The sequence below is a fragment of the Lepus europaeus genome, chromosome 4 (assembly GCF_033115175.1).
Source record: "Lepus europaeus isolate LE1 chromosome 4, mLepTim1.pri, whole genome shotgun sequence".
Classification (NCBI taxonomy): Eukaryota; Metazoa; Chordata; class Mammalia; order Lagomorpha; family Leporidae; genus Lepus; species Lepus europaeus.
This window is the reverse complement of record NC_084830.1, coordinates 72,417,946-72,444,913: the sequence shown is the minus strand read 5'-3', so window position 1 is coordinate 72,444,913 and position 26,968 is coordinate 72,417,946. Positions and strand designations below refer to the sequence as shown.

The 26,968-nt window shown below is 41.8% G+C and overlaps 1 protein-coding gene and 1 long non-coding RNA gene across 4 annotated transcripts in view; one reads left to right on the top strand and one right to left on the bottom strand.

Annotated features, from left to right (window-relative positions):
• LOC133757693 (uncharacterized) overlaps positions 1-26,968 on the top strand; it is a 67,198-nt gene that overhangs the window by 19,179 nt on the left and 21,051 nt on the right. The window lies entirely within an intron of this gene.
• The window catches only part of LACTB2 (lactamase beta 2), a 46,957-nt gene continuing 34,121 nt past the window's right edge, over positions 14,133-26,968 (bottom strand). The window contains exons 4-7 of the mRNA XM_062188371.1: positions 23,745-23,923; positions 19,752-19,900; positions 15,957-16,038; positions 14,133-15,266 (exon numbers count right to left, since the gene is read on the bottom strand). Coding sequence (XP_062044355.1) covers positions 15,223-15,266; positions 15,957-16,038; positions 19,752-19,900; positions 23,745-23,923 — 454 coding nt within the window. The 3' untranslated portion in view covers positions 14,133-15,222. The remainder of the gene's footprint in view (positions 15,267-15,956; positions 16,039-19,751; positions 19,901-23,744; positions 23,924-26,968) is intronic.

The following is a 26,968-nucleotide window of genomic DNA, read 5'->3' as shown; positions in this document are numbered from 1 at the left end:
TATTAAAAGCTGTTTCCTCCAAAGTTGAAATTCATTAAAAACACACAAAATGAGCCAAGTCATAAAAAGGGAGGAGAAAAGAAAGGAAAATAAAGAACAGAATTCCAAGGAAAAAAAAACAAAACTGCTGTATGACTAGCTTCCAGGAACTAAGGCTAAATGAACACCGTGAATTAATGAGGGATTCCTATGTGGAGTTTCTGAAGTGTGGTTGGTTCTCAGGATCATGTGAGCTCTTCCCACAGCGAGGTTCTACTGATTGTCTGGCAGCTGGGAAGCAGAGTCTTTTTTTTTTTTAAAGATTCATTTTATTTATTTTAAAGGCAGTGTTACAGGGAGAGAGGGAGAGACAGAGATTTTCTTTCCCCTTATTCACCCTCCAAATGGTTGCAATGGCCAGAGTTGAGCCTGTCTGAAGCCAGGAGCTTCTTCTGGGTCTCCCATGTGGGTGCCAGGGACCAAGTACTTGGACTATCTTCCACTGCTTTCTCAGGCACATTAGCAGGAAGCTGGATCATAAGTGGAGCAGTCCAGACTCAAATGGGCGTCAATATGGGATGTCTGTACCGCAGGCAGCAGCTTTATCTGCTATGCCATGGCACCGGTCCCAAGCTGCGTCATTTTTAAAAGCTCCTCAGCTGGTTCTGATCATTAGTCAAATCTGACAAGTATTAGTCTAGTAAAGGAAATATATCAGTTCACAGGAGAGGAAAACTTTTTCCAGCTGTAAAACCTGAGATTTTTCATGAAAGTGCATGAAATAATAAAATAGTGCCTTCAATAGCATTAAAAAACACAGCAAACAAAACAGGTAGACATTTCATATGTCTGTCTCATACTGACCTTTTGATAAAATAAAAATCAATAGTCTAATATTAAGCTATAATTTTGTTGATATAGAAAAAGAATCATCTGAGTTGAGTGAAAAATTACATTTCTTGGCCTTCTTCAGAAATTCTAATACAGTGCATCATCTGGGTAGGACCCAGAGATCTGCCTTTGTTATAAGCTGACAGTGATGCCGGTGGTCCAGGAACACATTTTTGCACTGAGAGAATGGATGATTAGTGACATTCCAGGGTGTTTTCAGGTTTGCATGTCAAATCTTGAAGTTTACTATTTATAGTAGGCATTTTTGAACTCTGAAGTAGGGGAAGAGAGTGACATTAGTCTACCTGGTTAAAGTAGGCTGGAACAACTTCTGTGGGAGGAAACTAGAGTGCTTCCTCCAGTGACAACTTTTTTCAACACTTGGGAAAGTATTAAATGCATAGATTGGACAGACTGTGTCATATGCAACTAGCATAGATATTAGTTTCACCCTGAAAGGAAGAAATTCACACTCGGTAGATTTAAACCTTTTAGAATCCTGGGAATACCAATTGACGAGTCTTTTGATAGAGATATACTTTACTCAAAATGCTTAAGCACCAAAGATGTCACCGTATTACTATAATTGTACGTAACACAAGGCCATATATACATATCCTGAATTGCTGCAACAATATTTTGGAGACATCTGATTTGCAGTAGCACATTCTCCAGATGAGTCTTTATTTCCAAACTTTTTTTTTTTTCTTCCAGAGAACTGCTGCTTTGTTGTCATTAGCCATTCCCTACTTCTTGAAAACACTGGTAAAAATGAGTCGAGTCTGCAGGGTCGGTGTTTGTGTGTCTGAAGATTTTGCTTTGGGAGGACGCAGAGAGGAAGCTGACTCCTTTTCTCGTTACATTGGCTAGTTACTGAATCCACTCTCAACAGGAGAAACCTGAAGCAACCAGAGATCTTTAATTCCCACCACAGGCGTGTGTCACCTAGCGACAGCGGAGCGTTCCGCAGTTCTGAGAACTGCACAGAGGGCACCCATGCAAACGAAGGCAGCAACAATGTTGTTCGGTGATATCATATTTGGGGAACACCATCATGTATGTGACATTGTTGACTGAAAGGCTTTTAGGCTGTGCAGGACGGTATAATGGAAAACAAAATTGGGATCTACCTACCGTAGAGCTATTACTGCTGGCTTCAGGTAACCCTGGATCTAGTTCTCTTCACACGGTTTTCCTACTGCAGTGAAACTTTGTAAAGGTCATAGAGTCCTTCGCGTCAGCTCACCTGAATCCTCCAGGTCCTTCCGGCTAGGTACTAGGTGCAGGATCTCCTCTTAGGGGAAACTTAGTGCTTTAGAAGAGTATCCACTCAAAAATTCTTATCTTTATCCCTGGATGAGCATCATATAAGCATGCAACTTTAAGGCTTCCAATTCCTGGTCATTTTTGCAGGAGACAATTCTGGGACCAAAGCGCTTATTCTAATGGACTAAAACGTTGGAATCCACCTATTGCATATCAGTACTTTGACATTAAAATTTTAAATCTATATCAAACTACTAAATGCGCCCAATATAAAAATTAATTAGTACTAACAGGAAAAATATTTTCTCATTCTTTCACATCCTTGCCCCATTGGAAATGGCAAGTGCTTTAGGGGCTTGCAATTGGGTGGAGTTTCCTGTTGCTGGCTTTGGCCTACACCAGACCAGGCTGTTGCAGTTATTTGGGGAGTGAATCAGCAGATGAAATCTGTTTCATTTTCTCTCAGCCTTTCAGATAAATAACTAAATACATCTTTAAAGAAAAGGCAAGTACTTTAAACTTTGCAGATATTTTTCCTAGTATTAACGAATAAAATTTTGTTTTTAATCAATTTTACATTTTGTTGAGTTTCTGTTACCATATGCGATGACTTAGGATTATTGACCTCCCATTTCCTTTCTCTCATCATCCTGTAACACAATTTTTAGGTAGTGTTTATACAACTGCCTGTGTCAAAATGCAGAAAGTGTATATATATTTTTTTAAATGTATCTTTGATTAATTTTAGCAGCTTAAATTTATGGACAATCTTATCTATAAGCCAATTAAAATAAAATTCTTAATAAAATTTTCCCATGTGGACATACAATATGTACACACATATAACATAACATAATAGAACAATATAGCAATTTTAATAATAGCTTTTAAAATCTTTAACTCTTTTTGTAGATTGCCAATTGATTTGAATTGCTTTTTGTTTTTAGTAACCTCAGTTAACCATACTTTCTCTCAGTTGGTACTGTTAATACATTATTGGCTTCATCTGTTTACAGAGCCATCCCAAAGTACTGAATACAATAGAAGTGGCTGGAAAAAGTCCATAGGAACCTATAGGAGGACAGCTAAACACAGAACCAACAAGGCTTTAGTTTTATGAGCAGCAAATCATATATAACTGTGGATGACAAAAGACTTTAAGTCGCCATGTTTAAAATTATAAACTCATCAACCAACAAGAGGCACTTGCTTACTTCACAGTATTTTTGAAAGCACCTGTAGGATTTTACAAGTATTTAACCCTTTAGGTCTCTGGGGCTTTCTCATTAAGATAACTATCATGTCTAGTAACACAAGATCATTAGACTTTTTAATTCTCAAACATTTGTATTAATAGCATGTTCCATTATAGAAACTTAAAGTTTGGTACCACATCACATCTTGACAGTACTTCTAATGTAATCCAAATAGCCTGATTGGTTGGTGTCTCTATAAGATGAGAGACATAGGTCCTTCGATTTTTTTTCAGTTGGGCCCAAACTGGAAAAACCAAAGTGCAAGATTTACTGGAAAGTTTAGAGTCCAGATTGTTTGAAACTTTGATTTTTTGAATGCCTGTCAAGAATGCCAAGAAGGCTCAAAATCCAAAATATTTGGTTGAAATAAGATTCCTTAAAATCATGACATAATATAGACCAAATTTGATCATTGTTACAAGGTGATTATTCAAATCTTTGAAAATAAGCACATATTTAAATAACCCATAGCTCTTAATAAAAATTCAGCTGTTTTTGAACAATTAGAATTTAACAGACATCAAGAGAACATAATAGATTACTTTAACACATTGCTTTAACAGAGAATCAGATTTTAATTCTATGTCAAAGAGAAATTGAGCTTCCTGTGATCTTTTGCTGTGAGGTTTCCTTCCTTTACCTTCTTTCATATTGATGACCATGTTTCTGTGTTTCTGTGTGTAACACATCTTTAAGCATCTTTTGCAGGGCAGGACGAGTGGTAACAAATTCTTTCAATTTCTGTTTGCTATGAAAAGTCTTAATTTCATCTTCATTCACAAATGAGAGCTTTGCAGGATATAATATTCTGGGCTGGCAGTTTTTCTCTCTTAGTACCTTGCCATTAGTATCTTGCCATTCCCCAGAAAGTGTATCTTATGATTATTTCTTTTTTTGCATAACTTCTGTTTTTTGAAATCAATAATTGCCTCCTTTTTTTCCCACCAGCATAGTTTTCTATGAACTCATTGTTTCAATTGCTCAACTACAGCTATGGTAGCTTCCTACCTTCCTCTCGTGTTCAAACATATCAGATAATTTGTTGTCTCCTTTTTTGCCCTGGAGGTCTCTTTCAGAAACACCCCTTCCTCTTGCTCCAATCTGGAGCATATTTTTGTCTCAGAAATTCCCACTGTCATTTTTCTATGTGGATTCACCACTTCATTTGTGTGCTTTCTTTTTTTCATGTTTTTTTTTTCCCCACCCCGGAGCACATCATACAGCAATTCCCTAGTGAGCAATGCATGGCAGAAATACTTTCTGAGTCTTTGCATTTATATATGATTGATTGACTGGTTGGTTGGTTATAGATTTCTTTCTTTTTTCCTTCCTTCCTTCCTTCCTTCCTTCCTTCCTTCCTTCCTTCCTTCCTTTCTTCCTTCCTTCCTTCCTTCCTTCCTTCCTTCCTTCCTTCCTTCCTTCCTTCCTTCCTTCCTTCCTTTCTTTTTTACAGGCAGAGTTATACAGAGAGAAAGGTCTTCCTTTTTCCCGTTGGTTCACCCCCCAAGTGGCCGCTGCGGCAATCCGAAGCCAGGAGCCAGGTGCTTCCTCCTGGTCTCCCATGCGGGTGCAGGGCCCAAGCACTTGGGCCATCCTCCACTGCCCTCCTGGGCCATAGCAGAGAGCTGGACTGGAAGAGGAGCAACCAGGACAGAACTGTCGCCCCAACTGGGACTAGAACCTGGAGTGCCGGTGCCGCAGGCGGAGGATTAGCCTAGTGAGCCGTGGCACTGGCAGTTATAGATTTCTGCTATACAAGTAATTTCTCCCTCAGATTTCTGAAGGCATTGTGAGTCCTAATGCCTACTGTTGTGTTGAAAAACTCAGTGCCATTGTGATTCATGTTCCCTTCTGATTCCAAACCCGCACTCCCACATCAGAACCTGGAATTTTTAGAGCTTTTCTTTATCCCTAATATCCTGACATTTCATGGTAGTATGACTTTGTGTGGATTATTTCATCTTTTTTACATTGTTGGGTACTAAGTAGGCCCTTTCAATTTAGATTACTATCTTCCAGTTCTAGAACATTTCCTTGTTTTTTTGTCTTTGATAATTTTTACCTCTCTATTTTCATTTGTTTTTTCCCCCTGTTAACTTAATGTGCCTCATAGTTTTCTCCTAAAATATTTTATTTTGAGGGTACTTAAAAAAAGACTTTTGGGAAAATGGAATTAAAAGCTAAATTTATTTCGGAGCAAAAAGTTTTGAATTCTATACATAGTTTCTTTTTCACAATACACATTTTCTTTTTCTTTTTCTTTTTTGGCAGGCAGGGTGGACAGTGAGAGAGGCAGAGAGAAAGGTCTTCCTTTGCCGTTGGTTCACCCTCCAATGGTGGCCGCGGCTGGTGCACTGTGCTGATCCAAAGCCAGGAGCCAGGTGCTTACCCTGGTCTCCCATGGGGTGCAGGGCCCAAGCACTTGGGCCATCCTCCACTGCACTCCCGGGCCATAGCAGAGAGCTGGCCTGAAAGAGGGGCAACTGGGACAGAATCCGGCACCCTGACCGGGACTAGAACCCGGTGTGCCGGCGCCGCAAGGTGGAGGATTAGCCTAGTGAGCCGCGGTGCCAGCTGCACAATACACATTTTCAACAGACTTTTAGAACAACTCCTTGGACTTTTTTTCTATTCTATTTTCTAGAAACTTAAATAATTTATTTGTTTGAAAGGCAGATTTAGGGAGCAGGAAAGGACAGCAGAGGAGACAGAGCTCTTCCATCTACTTGGTCACTCCCCAAATGGTCACAGTGGCCAGTCAGAAGCCAGGAGCCTGGAACTCCATCTGGGTCTCCCACGTGGGTGGCAAGGGTCCAAGTACTTGGGGCAGGACTGGGCCAGGCCAAAGCCAGGAGCCTGGAACTCTATGTGGTCTGCTACATGGATGTCAGCCTTCCAATTCATTCAGGTCTCCTGTGAGGATAGCAGGGATCCAAGCACTTGGGCCATCTTCTGCTGCTTTCCCAGGCACATTAGCAGGGAGCGAGATCAAAGTGGAGCAGCTGGGACTAGAACCAGTGTTTCATGTGGGATGCTGGCATCCCAGGCAGTGGATTAACCTGTTGTGCCAGGATGCCAGCCCTGAGAACAAACTAATTTTGTCTTCCAGATTTTAAATTTTGGTTATGTAGTTTTACTTTCCAAAGTTTTAGAGGCTAGAGTTGTGGCACAGTGGGTTAAGCCCAGACTGCAATGCTGGCATTGAAATATGGGTGCTGGTTCGACTGCTGGCTGCTGTGTGTCTGACCCAGCTACCTGCTAGTGTGCCTGGGGAAGCAGTGAAGATGGTCTAAGTGCTCGGGCTCTTGCCATCCATGTAGGAGACCTGAATGGAGTTCCAGGCTGCTGGCTTCGACCTGATCCAGTCCTAGCCATTGTGACCATTTGGGGAATGAACTAGTTGATGTAAGGTCTGTCTCTCCTTCTCTCTCTTTCTGTAACTCTGCCTTTCAAAAAAAAAAAATCTTTTTAAAAAACAAAGCTTTTAGAGGACTATTTTGCATAACATTCTGTTCTTGTTTTATGAATGATAATGCTTTCCTTATCCAAGGATACTAATTAAAAGTTCTTTCTCAGCATCATCTTTTTTTCCTTCTGTCTCTTTTGTGCTTTCATTTCTAGTGATCTTTGGATTTCTGCCTAGGAGTTACTGATTGGAAACTGTCCAAGTATACATAGATAGGGGTATGGGAGCATTTGTCAACTGCTAGGCTTCTTTATAGGGAGATGTGGCCCTCTTGTCGGAGAAGCCACATGTAACTGCACGTGACAGTTTTTCCTCTTCAGAGACATTGACTTTCTCTAGACAGTCTTGGATCTGGCCTTCATATACTCTGAAGTCACTGTTCTGGGGATGGTAAGGAGAGAATAGGGTAGGGAAGACAGTAAGGAATAGAGGCCAACTGTTCTGACATTCACTTCTTTTCTAACTTTACCTCTAAGATAAACTTTGGTTTTTTTTTTTTTTTTTTTTTTGTATGGCTTGGGGAAAAGGATGGTTGCACTGGGGAGGGGATATTGGGGTAATCTGGTCAGTCAGGCTGTCAGCAACCCTAATTTAAGAGACCAGCTAACTGCAGTACCTGGTACCTCAAATCCTGATTTTCTCAGGGAGCTGCTAGGGTGGATTGGCTCTCTTTGTTCCTACAGCAATTTTAGCTTATGTTTCATCACTGCCCTAGTTCTGCTGTCTTTCAGAACTAGACTGGGATCTCTGTAGTTTCCTCTTGCACTTTGTGCAGGTTTATACCTTTTGCTATGATTTTTATGTACAATACTATATATTGTTTTTCACTGGGTCTTGGAAAGGCGTAGCAATAAATATGTGGTTCATCTGCCATAAATAACCAGTACTAAAACCTAAGTTTTTGAAGAATAATGCTTAACATCTTTAAAAGAAACTACATAATGTTAATAGTGTTTAATGTGGATTTGTTGGGGACTCAGAATATTTAAAATGTAGCATTTAAGAGCAGTCTCTCAGAATAAAATTTGTGATAAGCACTGTTGAGAATTTAATGCTATATAACCTGATAGTGGATAAAATAAACGTGAACCACACTAAAATAAGAGCTCTCATTTAACACTGTTGATCTTTCCTTTTTCAGACACCTCTCTTGTTTGTTCTATCATCATTCCCCCAGTGATTGTCCTGTCCTTGGTCAATATTTCCTTTTTTAAAGATTTTATTTATTTATTTGACAGGTAGAGTTACAGACAGTGAGAGGGAGAGACAGCCTGATAGCCCAGGGTCTTCCATCTGCTGGTTCACTCCCCAAATGGCTGCAATGGCCAGAGCTGGGCCAATCTGAAGCTGGGAGCCAAGAGCTTCTTTTGGATCTCCCTTGAAGGTGCAGGGGCCCAAGCTCTTGGGCCATCTTCTACTCCTTTCCCAGGGCAAGCAGAGAGCTGGATCAGAAGAGGAGCAACTGGGACTAAAACTGGCACCCATATGGGATGCCAGCACTGCAAGCGGAGGATGAACCTCTTGTGCCACAGCACCGGCCCCTGGTCAGCTTCTCTTCCTATACACCCACCCCAAGGCTGTCTGCCCACACTTACCCATTGCTTCAACTGCAGTCTCAGCACTGATGACCTTCTAATCTGCATCGCTAACCCAGTCCTCTTTTGTGAGCTCTGGAGATGGGGTGCAGCTCCGCTTTCCATTTCCCTAAGGATCAGGTGCTGCCCCACTGTTTTGGGGACTACCTCACTGTATTTTGTGGGACAGGTTTAGGCCATTTATTTTGAGTATAATTTGTTTTCTTATTTAAAATATTTGAACAGGCAAGACATTCAAGTAATTTAAAATTAAAAAATGCAAGAGAGTGCCTTGTAAATTTTCTGGTCCCATCCCTTATCCCTCAGCCACCTCTAAGTTCTCCTCCTGGGAGGTAATCAATGCAGCAAGTTTGATCTTTTTGGTATCCTTTTAAAGATGTTTTACACACCCACAAGTAAATACACTTATATATGTACATACACCCATCCTCTACTTCCCCACTTTGATTCCAAATTTGTTTTCAAAGGTCCAGCTTCAATACAGCTAAACTAACATTTCACAATTAGGATTTCTAACATTGAACTTTTTTCCATACCAAAACAAAGAATCCTTCTAAGCACCCTCAAAAATAGAATAGAGGGAAAGACTAATAATTGTTTTCCTGCTCCACCACTGCCTAGAAACCAGTAGCGACTCTTGTTCTGATCCACTGTTCCTCAGAACAGCACAGGGAGACTTGTAAGGGAGGGGATACTGATAAGGAGCATGGGCAGAACTAAGAACATCTGCACTTGAATCTTTTCTCATTTTCTCCAGGAGTGTAGCCTCCCTGCCCCTAGCCATTTCACTGACTTCTCCTTGAAGTGACAATCTGGAGAGAAGAAAATACTCCTCTTTGATTTAAAAAAATACTCAAAGTTGCACAGAAACACACACAAAAAAGTAAAACTGCACAAAGTTGGCCCATTCTGTGAGCTACTGCACAGAATTCTGATTTATTACATATTTTATATACATTAGAAAAAAGGAAAGCTATTCAGTAAGGCAGCAGTTGGTCCAGAATCTTCCTGTGATACTCTTTTCTGAGAGCAGACCTCACACTCCTGCCACAGGTGGAGGCATGAGAGTAGAGTGGGGCCAAATACAGAGCCTTGTGTTTCCTTGATCACAAAGGCTGGTCTATGGAGTGGGGATGGAGTCAGCATAAATTGCTGAGTCCTTCCCCTAGGAAAGACAAAGCTGAAAAAACCAGCTTTTCCTACTGGCCATGGTGTAGATAGTATATGAGCCCGGAGCTGCCCATAGCCACATGCTCTGTCATAAGAAGCCAGTCACTGGCTGTGGGGTCTATTGAGGTGAGAGGTTTAGGGTTGCACTGATGGGATCCAATCCTTGATCTTGTAGGGGGTGTGTGTGTATTTTAAGATTTATTTATCTGAAAGGCAGGGTTATGTGGAGGGAGGGTGGGACAAGGGTAGGAAGAAAGGGATGGATCTTCTGTCCACTGGTTCAATCCCCAAATGGCCACAACAGCTAGGGTTGGGCCAGGTTGAAGCCAGGAGCTGGGAGGTTCTTCTGGGTCTCCCATGTGGGTGTGCAGGGGCCCAAGGACTTGGGCCATCTTCCACTGCTTTCCCATGTGTATTAGCAGGGAGTTGGATTGGAAGTGGAGCAGCCAGAACTCAACAGGCATCAATATGGGATGCTGGCATCAGAGGGGCAGCTTTACCTGCTATTCCACAATGCTGGTCCTCTTTGATCATGTTCTTAAGCCTAGTTCCATCTTTGTCCTTCTCAAGTTGGTCATATCCAACAACCATCTTGCCCTTCTAAGTTTCTGTCATCTTCAACAATCTGTTTAGCCCCAGTTCCATATACCTCAGAGCCTATGAGTTATCCCCTCCGGATGTTGTCTTATACTGCAAACTCTTATCTATAGTGCAGTATCATCTTTTCTCCTTTCTGCGCGTGTCCTACCCTTTTTCCTGTATTCTCTCATCATCATCCACCCAGCTGCGCAAGCCAGAAATCCATAGCTCTTTTAGACTTCTCCTTTCCTACCTGAATCCCATCTCTCAAGGTCTAATAAGTGTGTTTTATTTCTCTTAAATATTTCTCCTGTTATCTCCTTCTGCTTTTTCCTTCACCCACTGTGCTGAAAAGACCAAATTTCAGAATGCCTACCCTGCCCTCTGCCTCTGTTAAAGTGGGGTTCAGATGATTGGTCTACTGCAGTCACCATAAAAGCTGGTTAGTAACATGAAGAACAGTATTGCAAGAAGACTGTTTCAGAGCATAATTGTACCAACTAGGTCTTCTTCTGTAAAACAGAAGTTTCAGATGGCAGAGAGAAGACAGAGGTGTTCACAAGAAGATTGTAGAAACTCCTGAGTAACCGAAAATGAGAAAGCAGCAACTATGAGTAATCCAAAACTACTGAGTATACTGAGTGCAGAGTAAAGTAATTGGCTGGAGTGCTAGAAACACAGAGAGGCACAAAGTCACCATGATGGTAAGAGAAAAACTCTTGCTGTTGTGGAGACCACAAAATAATAATAGAACTGTCCTGGAACCTGACTTGCTTTCCAATTCCTAGTAGTATCCCCTTAGCTATGGTTTCATTTTTCTGTGGTTTCAGTTACCCTTGGCCAACTGCAGTCTGAAAATACTTCATGGAACATTCCAGAAACAAATAATTCCTAAGTTTTAAATTGCATCCCACTCTGTGTCATGTGATTAACTCCTGCACCATTTCCTTTCGTCTGGCCTGGGATGGGAAGCATTTCTTCCTCCAGCATATCCATGCTGTAGATGCTGCTCACCTATTAATAGCCATCTCAGTTCATCAGATTGACCGTGGTGGTATTCAGTACTTGTGTTCAAGTAAACTGTTATTTTTTTTAGTAACGGCCCCAGAGCACAGGAGTAGAGATGCTGGGGTTTTGGCTATACCAAAAAGAGAAGCCATAAAGTGTTTCTTTTAAGTGAAATGGTCAATGTACAACAAGATATTTTGAGACCACATTCATTTATTCTTTTCTACTTTATTATTAGTCTATTAGGCATTATAATCTCTTACTGTGCCTAATTTATAAGCCTTTATCATGGGTACATATGAGAAAATGCATTACATAATGGAATTTGATACTATCAGGTTCCAGCCATCCACAGCAGGTCTTGGAATTTATTCCCTGCAGATAAGAGGGAGGGTGGTAACAAGGGGAAGCGGGGCTGAAGACAACATAGTGGTTCTTGTGTGATTTCTGTGTTCCCATGAGATTCTTGCTCTTCCTATAACTTCAACCCACAAGCACCTTATATTCTAGTCATACAAATTCATTCTCCAACCCTGTGATGCCGTGCCCTGTTTATGCACATGTGCTAGTTCTTCTAAATGGAATACTGCCTCCTGTCTCCCAAACAAATATCCCTAACTTCATCTGGTTACTCAGGATCCTCTAAGCAACTCTTTATATCTCAGCCAGGTTACATACTCTTCCTTTACTCCAAGCAAACTTAATGGTACTGCTTATTGTGAGGTGAACACGAAAACCACTGCACTACAGAAACTTGCTGTGGTACTGAATATTGTAATTATGTCTCTACAACTAGAATATGAGCTTCTTTTGAGAGTATAGGTGCTGTTTTGTTTGCCTCTGTATTCCCACTGTTTAGCTCAGTACCTGGCATAAAACATACATGCAGTGAATACCTGTTTTCACTAAAGTTCTCAGACTCTGACCAGCCAATACATTTAATCGGCTTCCATTATTATCCCTGTTCCAATAAATCTACTGCAGTATCTGAGGTGTGCCACAGCACCTTTTAGACCATGATCCCATGACTTTTACCAGAGATTCCCCTGGCCCAGAAGGCCTTTAATCATCCTTGTCCTCTAATCTCTTCCAAGAATAGACATAGGGAGCACAGAATTGAAGGTGATCTTGCTAGTTTAGGTAAGAGGATGGCCTGGATTCAAGAGTGCTGGTGGAATAAGAGAGAGTGATAAATTTTGGGGGCAGAATAGGCAGTAGGTACTTGGTGAAGATTTGGGCATGATATGAGGGAGGGAGGCATCAAGAATACTTTCTGATTTGACCAAATGAATGGTTTTTTCATTCAAGGAGAGGAAAGAATGGAGGTGAAGCAAGTTAAGAAGAAAACTCATTCATATTTTCACTTTATCAGATTTCTGTTTACATTTGTCTGATATGCATTCAATTCATGGAATGGAAGTATGGACTTTTTCACTTTCTGTAGTGGTATTGGAGAGGATACTTAGTTATTATTTTTAAAATTACCATTTTAACCATTTTTAAAGGTAGTATCCAGTGCATCACACTTACATTCTATTGCAGTCACCACCACCACCGAAACTCCTTACCCAAAAACAAGGCAGTAAATCTCTTTTATCCTCTGTTCACCATCCCTGGCAGCCAACACTCTACTTTCTGTCTCTATGAATTTGACTGTTCTGAGTATCTCATATAAGTGGAGTTACACAATATTGTCTTTGTGACTGACTTATTTCACTTAGCATAACATATTTAAGGTTTACCCATGCTACAGCATGTATCAGAATTTTGTAGAGTAGTATTCTTTTGTATGTATGTACCATATTTTATTTATCTAATCATTTTTCAATGGACACCTAGGTTGTTTCCACCTTGATTGTTGTGAATAATGCTATTGTGAACGTGGGTGTACTAATTTAATTTTTTTGGAGTATACTCTCAGAAGTGGAATTGCTGAATCATATACTAATTCTGTGCTTAAAGTTTTGAGGAAGCACCATACTGTTTTCCATGTGGCTATATCATTTTATACTCCCACCAGCAATTCTCCATGTCTTCTCTAATATTTGCTATTTTCTGGTCTTTTTTTTTTTTTTTTTTTTGACAGGCAGAGTGGACAGAGAGAGAGAGACAGAGAGAAAGGTCTTCCTTTTTTGCCATTGGTTCACCCTCCAATGGCCGCCGTGGCTGGCGTGCTGCATCCGGCGCACCGTGCTGATCTGAAGCCAGGAGCCAGGCGCTTCTCCTGGTCTCCCATGGGGTGCAGGGCCCAAGCACTTGGGCCATCCTCCACTGCCTTCCCGGGCCATAGCAGAGAGCTGGCCTGGAAGAGGGGCAACCGGGACAGAATTTGGAGCCCTGACCGGGACTAGAACCCGGTGTGCTGGCGGCGCAAGGTGGAGGATTAGCCTATTGAGCCGCAGTGTCGGCCCCTTTCCTGGTCTTTTTTAAAAATACCATCCTAATGGGTATAAAGTGGTATCTTGTTGTATTGATTTGCATTTCTCCAATGATTATTGATGTTGAAGTCTTGATGTGTTCATTGATCATCTGCATATCTTCTGTGGAAAATGGGCACTTCTTTTGGTGTATTTTTGAGTGGATTTTTTGGTTGTTGAGTTTATAGTTATTTTGTAATGTGGAACAGTACTGGGAGTACAAAAGATTTCCAAGACATGAGAATAAGTGAATTCGAATACTATGAAAATGCTAGGAACCTTGGGAAAAGGGGCAAAAGGAGATTAGCATGTCAATGAAAAAAAATTTTTAAAAATTTGTATATTAGTTATTTAGTGGAGAGTAAAAAATAACCTTCTTAACAATTTTTAGCTTATTTTTATTATGGTAGTTTGGCCACTTTATGGGTTACTTTTAACTGGGAATTGAAAATAGGCTACCTTGTGAATATAACTACTATTAAGAAAACCACTATTATAAGAAATGCCCTATCTTATAACCCTTTAATTTAAAAATAGACTTTTCAAATATAATTAACATATAAGCTGATGACCATATAATAAGAGGTAAAGTTGGAATATACATTGGTTGTAAAAATGAATTTCAAGAATAATTCACCACATAATACTTTTAGTTTTGCATTTAACATTTTTCAATTGCCAAAAGTTGCTTTCCACATATCATTTGTGGGATATCATTATAATAAAATACACAAAACTATAGAACCAATACTTAATCATAATGACATTGACAGAAACATGAAAATAAAGCTATTATCTACAGAAAATAAAACCCTTGTCTTTACGTAAGACAAGAGTTGAGGGAAATTTAGGAGCACATTTAAATCTGTGCAGCTAGAGAAAATGATATTTTTTATTTTTATTTATTTATTTTTCTTTTTTTGACAGGCAGAGTTAGACAGTGAGAGAGAGAGAGACAGAGAGAAAGGTCTTCCTTTTTCCGTTGGTTCACCCCGCAAGTGGCTGCAACGGTCAGTGTGTTGCGGCTGGCGCACTGCGCTGACCCAAAGCCAGGAGCCAGGTGCTTCCTCCTGGTCTCACATGTGGGTGCAGGGCCCAAGCACTTGGGCCATCTTCCACTGCCTTCCCGGGCCACAGCAGAGAGCTGGACTGGAAGAGGACCAACCGGGACAGAATCCAGCGCCCCAACCGGGACTAGAACCCAGGGTGCCGGTGCCGCAGGTGGAGGATTAGCCTAGTGAGCCATGGCGCTGGCCGAGAAAATGATATTATTAATAACTGGTAACAGAAAACTAATCTCCAAGAAAAAAACCATTTTAAATTATACACATTTTATTATTTTAAAGTAACCACTAATGATTATTATTAAACAGCAATAAACTGTTGGATTCTGAATTTTTGGTAAAATTCTGAAATACCTGTTTTGTAGATGTGTAATGTAATTTATCGATTTCAGAATAATCATGACATTATTTTAATGATATTTAGGGTAATTTTCAATGTTCCCCAGTCTTATGTTCTCTCTAAATGAGCCATAAGAAAACATACCATCCTCTCTAAAAGCAAGACAGAACAAAGCTTTCATTAATCTGAAACTAAAGAACAGCTCTCCATTTCTTGCCAGGATCTGTGCTTCTGACTGTGGAAAGAAAAAGAGAGTAAAATTTAACAACAGATAAGTAAATCTACTGGATTTTAAGTTGTCTTGTGGCTAGAAGAAACTCTCATTCTTTAAAGTAATTCTGTTGCTCAGTAGAGTCATTTTTCTTTATACGTATAAACACTTGGAGGCTTCCACATGAAAAGCCTTCAACCGCTTGTTTTAATGTCAAACTTCTGTCACTAGTAAATAATTACAGAATGACTGATTTAATATATTTGAGTTTACTGCCTTTACTACTGCTTAAAACCTCTGGGTGTTCCCAGTTCTTTTACTCGTAAAACTCTTCATGGTCTTGTGGTATGGGAAAAGAGAAGCTATCTTCTTGACTTGCCTTTGCCTGTCACTCTTGTAGGTGAGCACTGGAACCTTAAGTGCCATTCTAATTCCTATGGGAGCTGTGGATTCCAATGTGTGATGTACTTCCTTGGTGCTACTAACCTTCCTAGGACCTAGCTCTCCTAGTTAAGAGTGATATTCAAGGGAGAACTCTGAAGGATGCTATTTTTCCTAAAAGAAAACTGGTGTATCTGTTAAAGTATTTTACAGTGGATGGAAGCATTCTTTCTCTCTTTATCTCTCTCTCTCTGCCTTTTAAATACATGAATAAATAAATCTTTAAGACAAAATGCTGGTGATAAAAGAATTAAGATTCAAAAGTGTACTTACATATTTTTCCTTCTTTTTCTAGTTTTTTCAAATGAAGAGAGACATTATGTTCAGCCATTTTATGTAAGTTCTCAGGAATATTCTAAAAGAAAACAAAGGTGAATGAAAAACATTTACTAAAAAAAAGAAGCTTATTTTTTTGAAACCTTTAAAGAAAATATAATAAAAGAAGTTTAACAAACATTTAAATAATTTTTTTTTATGTTCATTTTTATTTGAAAGGCAGAGAGACAAGGAAAAATCTTCCATTCATTGATTGACTTCCCAAATGCCACTGAAGCCTGGAACTCCATCCAGATTTACCTAATGGGAGCCTGCATCTGCTGCCTCCCAAGGTGTGCGACTTCAGGAAGTTGGGTCAGAAGCAGAGGAGCCAAGATTCAAAACAGAAACTCCAATATGGGATGTGGAGGTCCCAGCAGTGCTTTTTTTTTTTTTAAGGGTTTATTTATTTATTTATTTGAAAGAATTACAAGAGAGGGAAAGACAGAGAAAGAACACACACACACACACACACACATCTTCAATCTGCTGGTTCACTCCCTAAATGGACACAATATCCCGGGCTGAACCAGGCTGAAGCCAGTAGCCAGGAGTTTTATCCAGGTCTCTCCCATGTGTGGAGGGGCCCAAGCACTTAGGCCATCTTCTGCTGGTTTCCCAGGTTCATTAGCAGGGAGCTGGATCAGAAGTGGAGCAGCCAGGACTCAAACCAGCACCTATATGGGTGCTGGTGCCATATATGGTGGCTTAACCTGCTACACCAGAGAGTGGGTCCCCCAAGCAGTGTCTTAACAACTGTACTACATATCCACCCCTAAATATACTCTAAAATTGTAATAACTAAATAATTTCATGTTGTACATATTTTTCAGGTCACCATATTTCTACATATATTCCTGCAGATAATATAGACTGTAGACCCCATAAAGATAGTTGCAGGTCTGTTTTGTTCACTATGAATAACCCCATATTTAGTATAATGGCATATAGTAGGAACTCATTAATACTTTATACATGAAGGACTATATCAATGAAAATTAGTCTTATACAGTTTTGATGATACTACAGACAGCTGGCTTTTTATATTAGATTACATAATTGCATGTTTTTTATAAAAAGTAGATTTACTTCAACTTATCACTTACATATCACAACTTTTTCTTTTGCTAAAATAGCAATGTAATATTGACAACAGCTGAATGAAAAGCAAAGCAAAATCTCTGAAACCAAGCTTCTTGATTAAATACACTATCTTTACGTCTTAGCTCTCTGAAAATGTTTGCTAAGATCACCAAACTATCTCAATCAAAATTCACTGGATTATTTTCCGTCTTACGGTACCAGAGTCAGCAAGCTAATCTCTCTTTTTTTTTTGACAGGCAGAGTGGATAGTGACAGAGAGACACAGAGAAAGGTCTTCCTTTTTTGCCGTTGGTTCACTCTCCAATGGCCGCTGCGGCTGGTGCATTGTGCTGATCTGAAGCCAGGAGCCAGGCGCTTCTCCCGGTCTCCCATGCGGGTGCAGGACCCAAGCACTTGGGCCATCCTCCACTGCCTTCCCAGGCCATAGCAGAGAGCTGGACTGGAAGAGGGGCAACCGGGACAGAATCCGGTGCCCCAACCGGGACTAGAACCCTGTGTGCCGGCGCCGCAAGGCGGAGGATTAGCCTGTTAAGCCATGGCGCCGGCCTAATCTCTCCTTTTTGAAGACCTCCATGTCTCTCACCATTAGTCTTTGTCCTGAACTTTCTTCCCCTTTTTTAAATTTTTATTTGACAGATAGAGTTAGGCAGTGAGAGAGAGAGAGACAGAGAGAAAGGTCTTCCTTCCGTTGGTTCACCCCCCAAATGGCTGCTACGGCTGGAGCTACGCTGATCTGAAGCCAGGAGCCAGGTGCTTCCTTCTGGTCTCACATGCGGGTGCAGGGCCCAAGCACTTGGGCCATCCTCCACTGCCTTCCTGGGCCACAGCAGAGAGCTGGACTGGAAGAGGAGCAACCAGGACTAGAACCTGGTACCCATATGGGATGCCGGCACCGCAGGCAGAGGATTAACCAAGTGAGCCACGGTGCCGGCCCCCTGAACTTTCTTCCTAAGACTTCTCTTTATCATTGATGTTTACTGAGTCGGATAATTGGCTGTCTTCTTCTTTTTGATAGTGTGCAATGTATCTTTTGGCTGTACAAACTGTGGCAGTAGGAATTTGTGAACATAGATCATTTTACTCCAAAGCCAGCATCTTTAACCACTGAGCTATATTACCTGCATTGCAGACATACAATAAATATTTGCTGAAAGACTGAACTGCACTGATTGCCAGATAGTGCTGTCACACAGTGACATGCTGAGAGGCCACCGAGTGAGCAGCTCTTTTCTTCTGTACTAAATCACGTATGGGGGGACTGGCACTGTGGTGCAGTAGGTTAATCCTCTCCCTGTGGCACCGGTTCAACTCCTGGCTGCTCCACTTCCAATCCTGCTCTCTGCTATGGCCTGCGAAAGCAGTGGAAGATGGTCTAGGCACTTGGGCCCCTTCACCTGTGTGGGAGACCCAGAAAAAGCTCCTGGATCCTGGCTTCAGATCAGCGCAGCTCTGGCCGTTGCGGCCACTTGAGGAGTGAACCAGTGGATGGAAGACCTCTCTCTCTCTCTCTGTCTACTTCTCACTGTCTGTAACTCTACCTCTCAAATAAATAAATAAAATCTTTAAAAGAAAACAAAGAAAATACATAGCAAAGAACATACATGATTTTTTAAAAGATTTTATTTATTTATTTGAGAGGTAGAGTTACAGACAGTGAGAGAAAGAGACACAGAGAGAGGTCTTCCTTCCATTGGTTCACTCCCCAGATGGCCACAACTGCTGGAGCTACGCCAATCTGAAGCCAGGAGCCAGGAGCTTCTTCCGGGTCTCCCATGTGGGTGCAGGGGCCCAAGGACTTGGGCCATCTCCTACTGCTTTCCCAGGCCACAGCAGAGCTGTACTGGAAGAGGATCAGCGCAGCTCCGACCATTGCGGCCAACTGGGGAGTGAATCATCTGATGGAAGACCTCTCTCTCTCTCTCTCTCTCTCTCTCTCTCCCTCTCTGCCTCTCCTCTCTCTGTGTAACTCTGACTTTCAAATAAATAAATAAATCTTTTTAAAAAAAGAATATAAAAGTCATTATCAAGCTTAAGCATCTGGCTGTTGGTAGCAGTGTCTCCTACAGAATAAGGAGTCTAAGGTTAATGATGGCTCAGGATATCTATTTTAGTCTTTTAAGGCCAGTTTTTGTTTGATCTCAGTGTTCTAGAAGTTGAGACTGCTGGCATTAAATCTACGAAACTGCATTACTTTTGTGATTAAGACTTATTCTAGGGGCTGGTATTGTGGCACAGTGGGTTAATCTACCACCTACAATGCTGGTATCCTATATGAGTGCTGGTTCGAGTCCTGGCTGCTCCACTTTTGATCTAGCTCCCTGCTGATATGCCTGGGAAAACAGCTGAAGATGTCCTAAGTGCTTGGGCCCCTGCCACCCATGTGGGAGACATGGATGGAGTTCCTGGCTCCTGGCATCAGCCTGGCCCAGCCCTAGCTTTTGTTGCCATTTGTGGAGTGAACCAGCAGATGGAAGATCTCTCTCTCATTGTGTATCTCCCTCTCTGTGTGATGCTACGTTTCAAATAAATACATAAATCTTCAAAACCAAAAAGAGTTGTTCTGATCTGTGATGTGATAAATTTGTCACAGTCCATTAAGTAAGTTATTCTAATAAATTTGTGGCTATGTAAAAATTAGATGAAAATTACCTTGTAAATAATTTCTACAAGCTCCTTTGCTGTAAATGATTTCTCAAAGTTCTCACGAAATAATGTAAGAATTTGCTCTTCTCGAGTATTTCTGTGAGCAATGTACTGTAGAATTTTAGCTTCAGCATCATGGATTACTGGGCCATGTCCTGAATTAAAATAATTATAAAAATTACTTCAACCAGATGAAAATATTTTAAGTACAAATGAAGTTGAATAATGCTATTTAAAAATAATTCATATAATGTATTGAAAGAGTATACTAATAAATACAAACATATGAAGTATTTGGAAAGCCATACAGATATGAGATTTAAAAATTATTCACAATGCCAAAAACTTTACAGAATTAAATCAAATACAATTTATATAAAGTGTTATTGTATGCGTTAAAAACTATCAAATGTGACAACTTAATATAACAATAAAAGACAGCAAGCACAACAGTAACAACAGGCGATGCTTAGAGAGCACTCAGAATGTTGCAGGCCCTGCTATTCAAGCTCAGTACAGATTACTGTTACCAGAAGCCCATGGCTGGACTATTATGATGATCCCTTTTGTACAGCAGCAATTGAAGACTGGGGGTGATCGCTGCCCATGGCTACACAGCTAAGAATGGGTAGAGCTTCACCACTATGCTATGCTAAATTACAAAAGACTGAAAAGGGGCAATGTGAAAAGCAGCTTCATGTAAGTGACCAGGATCTATTAAAAATTACATACTCGTGTTAGAGAGCAGGATTTTTTTTTTTTTTTTTTGAGGCAGAGTGGACAGTGAGAGAGAGAGAGAGAGACAGAGAGAAAGGTCTTCCTTTTTGCCGTTGGTTCACCCCCCAAATGGCTGCCATGGCCAGCAGGCTGCGGCTGGTGCACCGCGCTGATCCGAAGCCAGGAGCCAGGTGCTTCTCTTGGTCTCCCATGCGGGTGCAGGGCCCAAGGACTTGGGCCATCCTCCACTGCACTCCTGGGCCACAGCAGAGAGCTGGACTGGAAGAGGAGCAACCGGGACAGAACCGGCACCCCAACCAGGACTAGAACCTGGGGTGCCAGCCCCACAGGCGGAGGATTAGCTTAGTGAGCTGCGGCGCCGGCCAGAGAGCAGGATTTTAAGAATCCGATGGACAGGCTAGTAATTCATAATTTTTTTTGACAGGCAGAGTGGATAGTGAGAGAGAGACAGAGAGAAAGGTCTTCCTTTTGCCGTTGGTTCACCCTCCAATGGCCGCCGCGGTTGGCGCGGGCGCGCTGCACTGATCCAATGGCAGGAGCCCGGGGCTTATCCTGGTCTCCCATGGGGTGCAGGACCCAAGCACTTGGGCCATCCTCCACCGCACTCCCTGGCCACAGCAGAGAGCTGGCCTGGAAGAGGGGCAACTGGGACAGAATCCGGTGCCCCGACCGGGACTAGAACCCGGTGTGCCGGCACCGCAAGGCGGAGGATTAGCCTAGTGAGCCATGGCGCCGGCCGTAATTCATAAATTTTGACAACCCAGATTAAGTTAGTCTCAAATTTACCTGAAGACAATACAAATACATATATCATACAAGTTTGTAAGGGGTATGTTTCAAATTTCTGAGGACAAAATATTCAGATGCATGTGAACCTGTTCTAAAGTAACAGCATGGGCTTTGGTTAGACACAAATACTATTGGCCATGTGGCAGTGAGGACATCTCTGAAACTCTTTGAACCTCTTTTTCTTTTTTTTTGTCCAGCTGAGCAGTGAGGATACCACTAACTGCTGCACAGATTCTGGGGAGGATGACAACTGTAAAAGCCCCTGCACCTTACCTGTGGCAGCTTTAATACATGGTGGCTGTGACTATGGAGTGTAACTGACACATAAACAATGGCCGGCTAGCAGGCCAGACTGCTGGAGTCACTGAAGCAAGTGCTGAGGCACCTTTAGTAGGCAGCCTCTCTTCAGCGCAGCATAAATGCGAGTACACTGAATCGACACGCTGCTCTTTAAAAACACCGACCAGTGTCTGTTGTTTTATTGTCATACTAGGAAAGTGAATGCCCAGCCCTGCCGTGGGTTTCCTATTCTCAGCAGTCGGCCCTTGTGAGAGGGAGTAAGCATATTCAGGACGCTGTACTGACAGATCTTCTCATGGCTGTTTAGTCAGCGGCAAGTTAGGACTTAGAAAAATCAAGCACCCCAGCCATCTTTCATTCTGCCGCTTCCTGTTGGCTCCTGTGTCTGTCTTAGGTGGGTGGGGGTGGGGGGGGATTCCTGCTATGGATCAGTGCAGTGATATCTGAGCTAGAAACAACAGGTGCGTTTTTCTTTTCTGGACAATGGAAATAAATACATCATCTAATAGTTGAGATAGAAGCTACTGATATTTCAATCTTGTCAGTTAAGACACTAAAGCTCAGATGTCAGATGTTACTCAGGGCTGCACAGCTAACATGTGCTCCACAACAGGAATCAAGTTAACAAAAGAGACTGCAGCTGATGTTCCCATTCCAGTGTAACCTTATTTCCTTTCACAGTGTTATTAAAGCTGTGTAGATGCCGAAAAATAATCCTCCTGTCTTTATAAAAGGTTATTAATGTAACTGTTGGTCCTTTGTTTATCTGTACAGTTGGATAAGACTTAATGGTGTCATTTGTTTTATTTTATTTTTAAGATTTATTTATTTATTTGAAAGAGTTACACAGAGAGAGAAGGGGAGGCAGAGAGAGAGAGAGAGAGGTCTTCCAACCACTGGTTCACTCTCCAGTTGGCCACAAAGGCGGGAGCTGTCCCAATCCAAAGCCAGGAGCCAGGAACTTCCTCTGGGTCTCTCACATGGGTGCAGGGGCCCAAGGACTTGGGCCATCCTTTTTTTTTTTTTTTTTTGACAGGCAGAGTTAGACAGTGAGAGAGAGTGAGAGAGAGAAAGGTCTTCCTTTTTCCGTTGGTTCACCCCCCAAGTGACTGCTATGGCCGGCGCAACACGCTGATCCAAAGCCAGGAGCCAGGTGCTTCCTCCTGGTCTCCCATTGCTTTCCCAGGCCATAGGAGAGAGCTGGATCAGAAGTGGAGCAGCTGGGACTTGAACTGGTGCCCATATGGGATGCCGGTACCGCAGGCAGCAGGTTTACCTGCTATACCACAGCGCCGGCCCCTAGTGGTGTCATTTAAAGAAGCAGTTTACACACATCTATATTCTCTTTTCCTTTTTTTTAAAATGTTAACTGATTTTTCTAGGTGGATAATTATAAGCCATTCATTTTTTTTTTAAGATTTCATTTATTTATTTGAAAGTCAGAGTTACAGAGAGAGAAGGAGAAAGAGATCCTTCCTCTACTGGTTCACTTCCTAAATGGCCACAATGGACAGGTCTGGGCCAGGCTGAGGTCAGGAGCAAAACTTCATCCAGGTCTCCCATATGGATGCCAGGGCCTAAGTACTTGGGCCATTTTCCACTCCCTTCTTCTTTTTTTTTTTTTTTGACAGGCAGAGTGGACAGTGAGAAAGACAGAGAGAAAGGTCTTCCTTTACCGTTGGTTCACCCCCCAACGGCCGCTGCGGCTGGTACACTGTGCCAATCCGAAACAAGGAGCCAGGTGCCTCTCCTGGTCTCCCATGCGGGTGCAGGGCCCAAGGACCTGGGCCATCTTCCACTGCACTCCCGGGCCACAGCAGAGAGCTGGCCTGGAAGAGGGGCAACTGGGACAGAATCCGGCGCCCCGACCTGGACTAGAACCCGGGGTGCCGGCGCCGCAAGGCGGAGGATTAGCCTATTGAGCCGCTGTGCTGGCCCCACTCCCTTCTTAGGCACAGTATCAGGGTGCTGGACGGGAAGTGCAGTAGCTGGGACTCAAACTGGCACCCTTATGGGATGCCAGCGTTGCAGATGATGGCTTAACCTGCTGTGCCACAGCACCAGCCTCACATGTATACATTTTCGAGGCAGAATACACATCCACGCACAGTCAAGCCAAAAGGAACTCTCATCATTTGGCAATAGTTTGAAAAGATTTAAAAAGTTACCTACCTGGATATATGACATTTGCTTTGATTTTCAGTAGTTCTTTTAGGGAGTTCATGTAATCATACAGGTCTTCAAATACGGTTGTTCCTTCCCCTAGGATGCAATCTCCAGAAAAGAGAGCATTTTCCTCTTCCAGCAGCAGGGCCATATGATCATCGGTATGGCCTGGTGTGTATATAACTCTGGGGGAAAAAATAAGGGAATAACAATTATGTATATTTGGCTTACAAGAAATTTTGAAGAGTAAATTATTCTCTATCTCTATCTTTGAAAAGACACAAATAAATGATGCTAATGGGTTAAAAGCTCCTTTCTCCTTGTACCTACTGAAAATTCATCAGAAAATTCTCCCTTTAGGGGAGAATTAGGGGCTATTGTGGTGACATGGTGGGTTAAGTGGCCGCGCATGCCATAATGGAGCACCTTTGAGTCTTGGGTACCCTGCTTCCAATCCAGCTCCCTGCTAACACAACTGGGAAAGCAGTGGAAGATAGGTGAAGCATTTGGGCCTCTGCCACCCACATGGAAGACCCAGATAGAGTTCCAGGTTCCTAGCTTTGGCTTGGCCAGGGTGGCTAGCTGGTGTGGCCATTTGGGGAGTAAACCAGCAGATGGAAGCTTGCTCTCTCCCCCTCCCTCTGTCACTCTTTCTTTCAAGTAAATCTTAAAAAAGCAAAAAACAAAACAAAACACCTCTAATTAAATTGTTCACTCTGAAATGCAAATTTAATACTTTTTCAAACTTCTTTTATTTTAGAATTAATAAGCTAACCACCAATTTGGGAAATAGACAAAGAAAGCACTTACAGGCAATCAAAGTCAGCAATCATTTCCATTACCCAGAGGCGGTACTTTTATTATTTAGGAATACGTATTTAAAAATTTTTTTCTATGCAACTTTATATTGAAAAAACAAAATGTGATCTTATTTTAGTACCTGATTTTTTGAATCATTCACTTACTGTATTCTATTTTCCTACATCATTAAATATTTTTCAGACAAATGTTCAACACAATCATTGGCCCAAAGTTACATGCTAAATAAATGCTAAAAATTTTTATTTTGGTAGTGGTTATCTAAAAGTTTAAAAGAAATATATTTAATCTATTTTTTCCTCTAGTTAAAAAATTTAAGAATAAAGCGGTTTTTACTGATGTTTACCCTATAAAAGATATTTAGGGGTGGAAATTGTAGAACAGTAGGTTAAGCCACTGGTTGGGATGTCCGCATTCTGGGTTACTGGAGTACCTGAGATTAAGTCCCAACTCTGTTTCCAATCCAGCTGCCTGCTAATGAACCTTGGAGGCAGGAGATGATGGTCCACATACTCAAGTTCCTGCTGCCCGTGTGGGAGACCGAAATGGAATTCCTGGGTCCTGGCTTTGGCCTGACCCATCCCTGGCTATTGTAGGCATTTGGGGAGTGAACCAGTGATTTCCTCTCTGTTTCTCCCTGTCAATCTTTCAAATAAATAAATAAACCTTAAAATAAGAGATTTAGCATGTTTTTATTCCTGTCCCTCTCCTTTAATTTTTATTTTTTGTTAAGAAAACAGATTCTAGCAAATAGTTTTAAAGTATGACAGTTATGGGGCCAGCATTATGGCATAGGTGGTAAAGCCACCATGTGCAGTGCCAGCATCCCATATGCAGGTTTGAGTTCTAGATGCCCCACTTCCAATCCAGCTCTCTGCTGGTGGCCTGAGAAAGCAGCAGAAGATGACCCAAGTGCCTGGGCCCCTGCCACTCACAAGAGGCACCTAGATGAAGCCCCTGTCCCCTGGCTTTGGGCTGACCCAGCCCTGGCAGTTGCAGCCATTTGGAGAGTGAACCAGCATATGGAAAAATCTCTGTGTTTCTCCCTCTCTTTCTCTGTAAATCTGCCTCTCAAATAAATAAAATAAACCCTAAAAAAGTATGACAATTATTTCATGAATCCTTATTTTAATTTACATTAAATTTTATAACTATATCAACAGTAAACCAGTTAAACAACCAACTCCCTCTAAGTAATTTGTTCTGCAAAGCATCCCTTTATTTCTCACATATAGACTAAATCTTCTGTACTAGTCATTTTTTAACTCAGTATTACTTTTTTTTTAAAAAAAGATTTATTTGAAAGAGCTACAGAGAGAGAATGAGTGATAGAGATCTTCATCCACTGGTTCACTCCCCAGTCATCCAGGGCTGGGTCAGGCTGAAGCCAGGGGCCTGCACCTCTATCCTGGTCTCCCACATGGGTGGCAGGGACCCAAGTACTCGGGCCATTATTTGCCGGAAGCTATACTGGAAGCAGAGCAGCTAGGATCTGAACCTGTACTCTGATATGGGATGTGTTGAAGCAGATGCTTAATTCTCTCTCTGTGCCACAACACTGGCCCTAGTGTTACTCTTACCCTTTGGATTTTACTTCTATATAGTTTCATGGTTTCCTTGTTTACCAGTTTGCCTTACAAGGTTATGAGTTCCCAAAAGGCAAGACTCAATCTTACTCTGTTTATATTCCCAGTGCTTGCCAGTTAGTAGTATAGCTAATTTTAGAAATACATTGCTCTTGGGGCCTGGCACCATGGCACAACAGGATAATCCTCAGTCTGTGACACCAGCATCTCATTTGGGTGCTGGTTCTAGTCCCGGCTGCTCCTCTTCCAGTCCAGTTCTCTGCTGTGGCCTGGGAAAGCAGTGGAAGATGGCCCCAGTGATTGGGCCCCTGTACCCATGTGGGAGACCAGGAAGAAGCACCTGGCTCCTGGCTTCAGATCAGCACAGCTTTGGCCATTGTGGCCAACTGGGGAGTGAACCAACAGAAGGAAGACCTTTATCTCTGTCTCTCCTTATTGTCTGTAATTATACCTCTCAAATAAATAATTTTTTTTTAAAAAAGAAATACATTGCTCTCTATGTGCCCGGCACTATATTCAGGGATTTATGGGCCTGACAATACTTTTTATGTGCTTGGAGTATTTTTAAAAAACATTTATTTGAAAAGCAGGCTTTTAGAGAATGGGAGAGACAGATCTTCCATCTGCTGGTTCACTTCTAGGCTGAAGCCAGGAGCCAGGAACTCAACTAGGTATCTCACATGGGTGGCAGAGACCCAAATACTTGGGCACAAGCACTTGAATCATCTTTCAAGGTGCATTAGCAGGGAGCTGGATTGGAAGTAGAGCAGCCAGGACTCAAAAGCCATACTCTGATATAGGAAGCCAGCACTGCAGGTGGTGGCT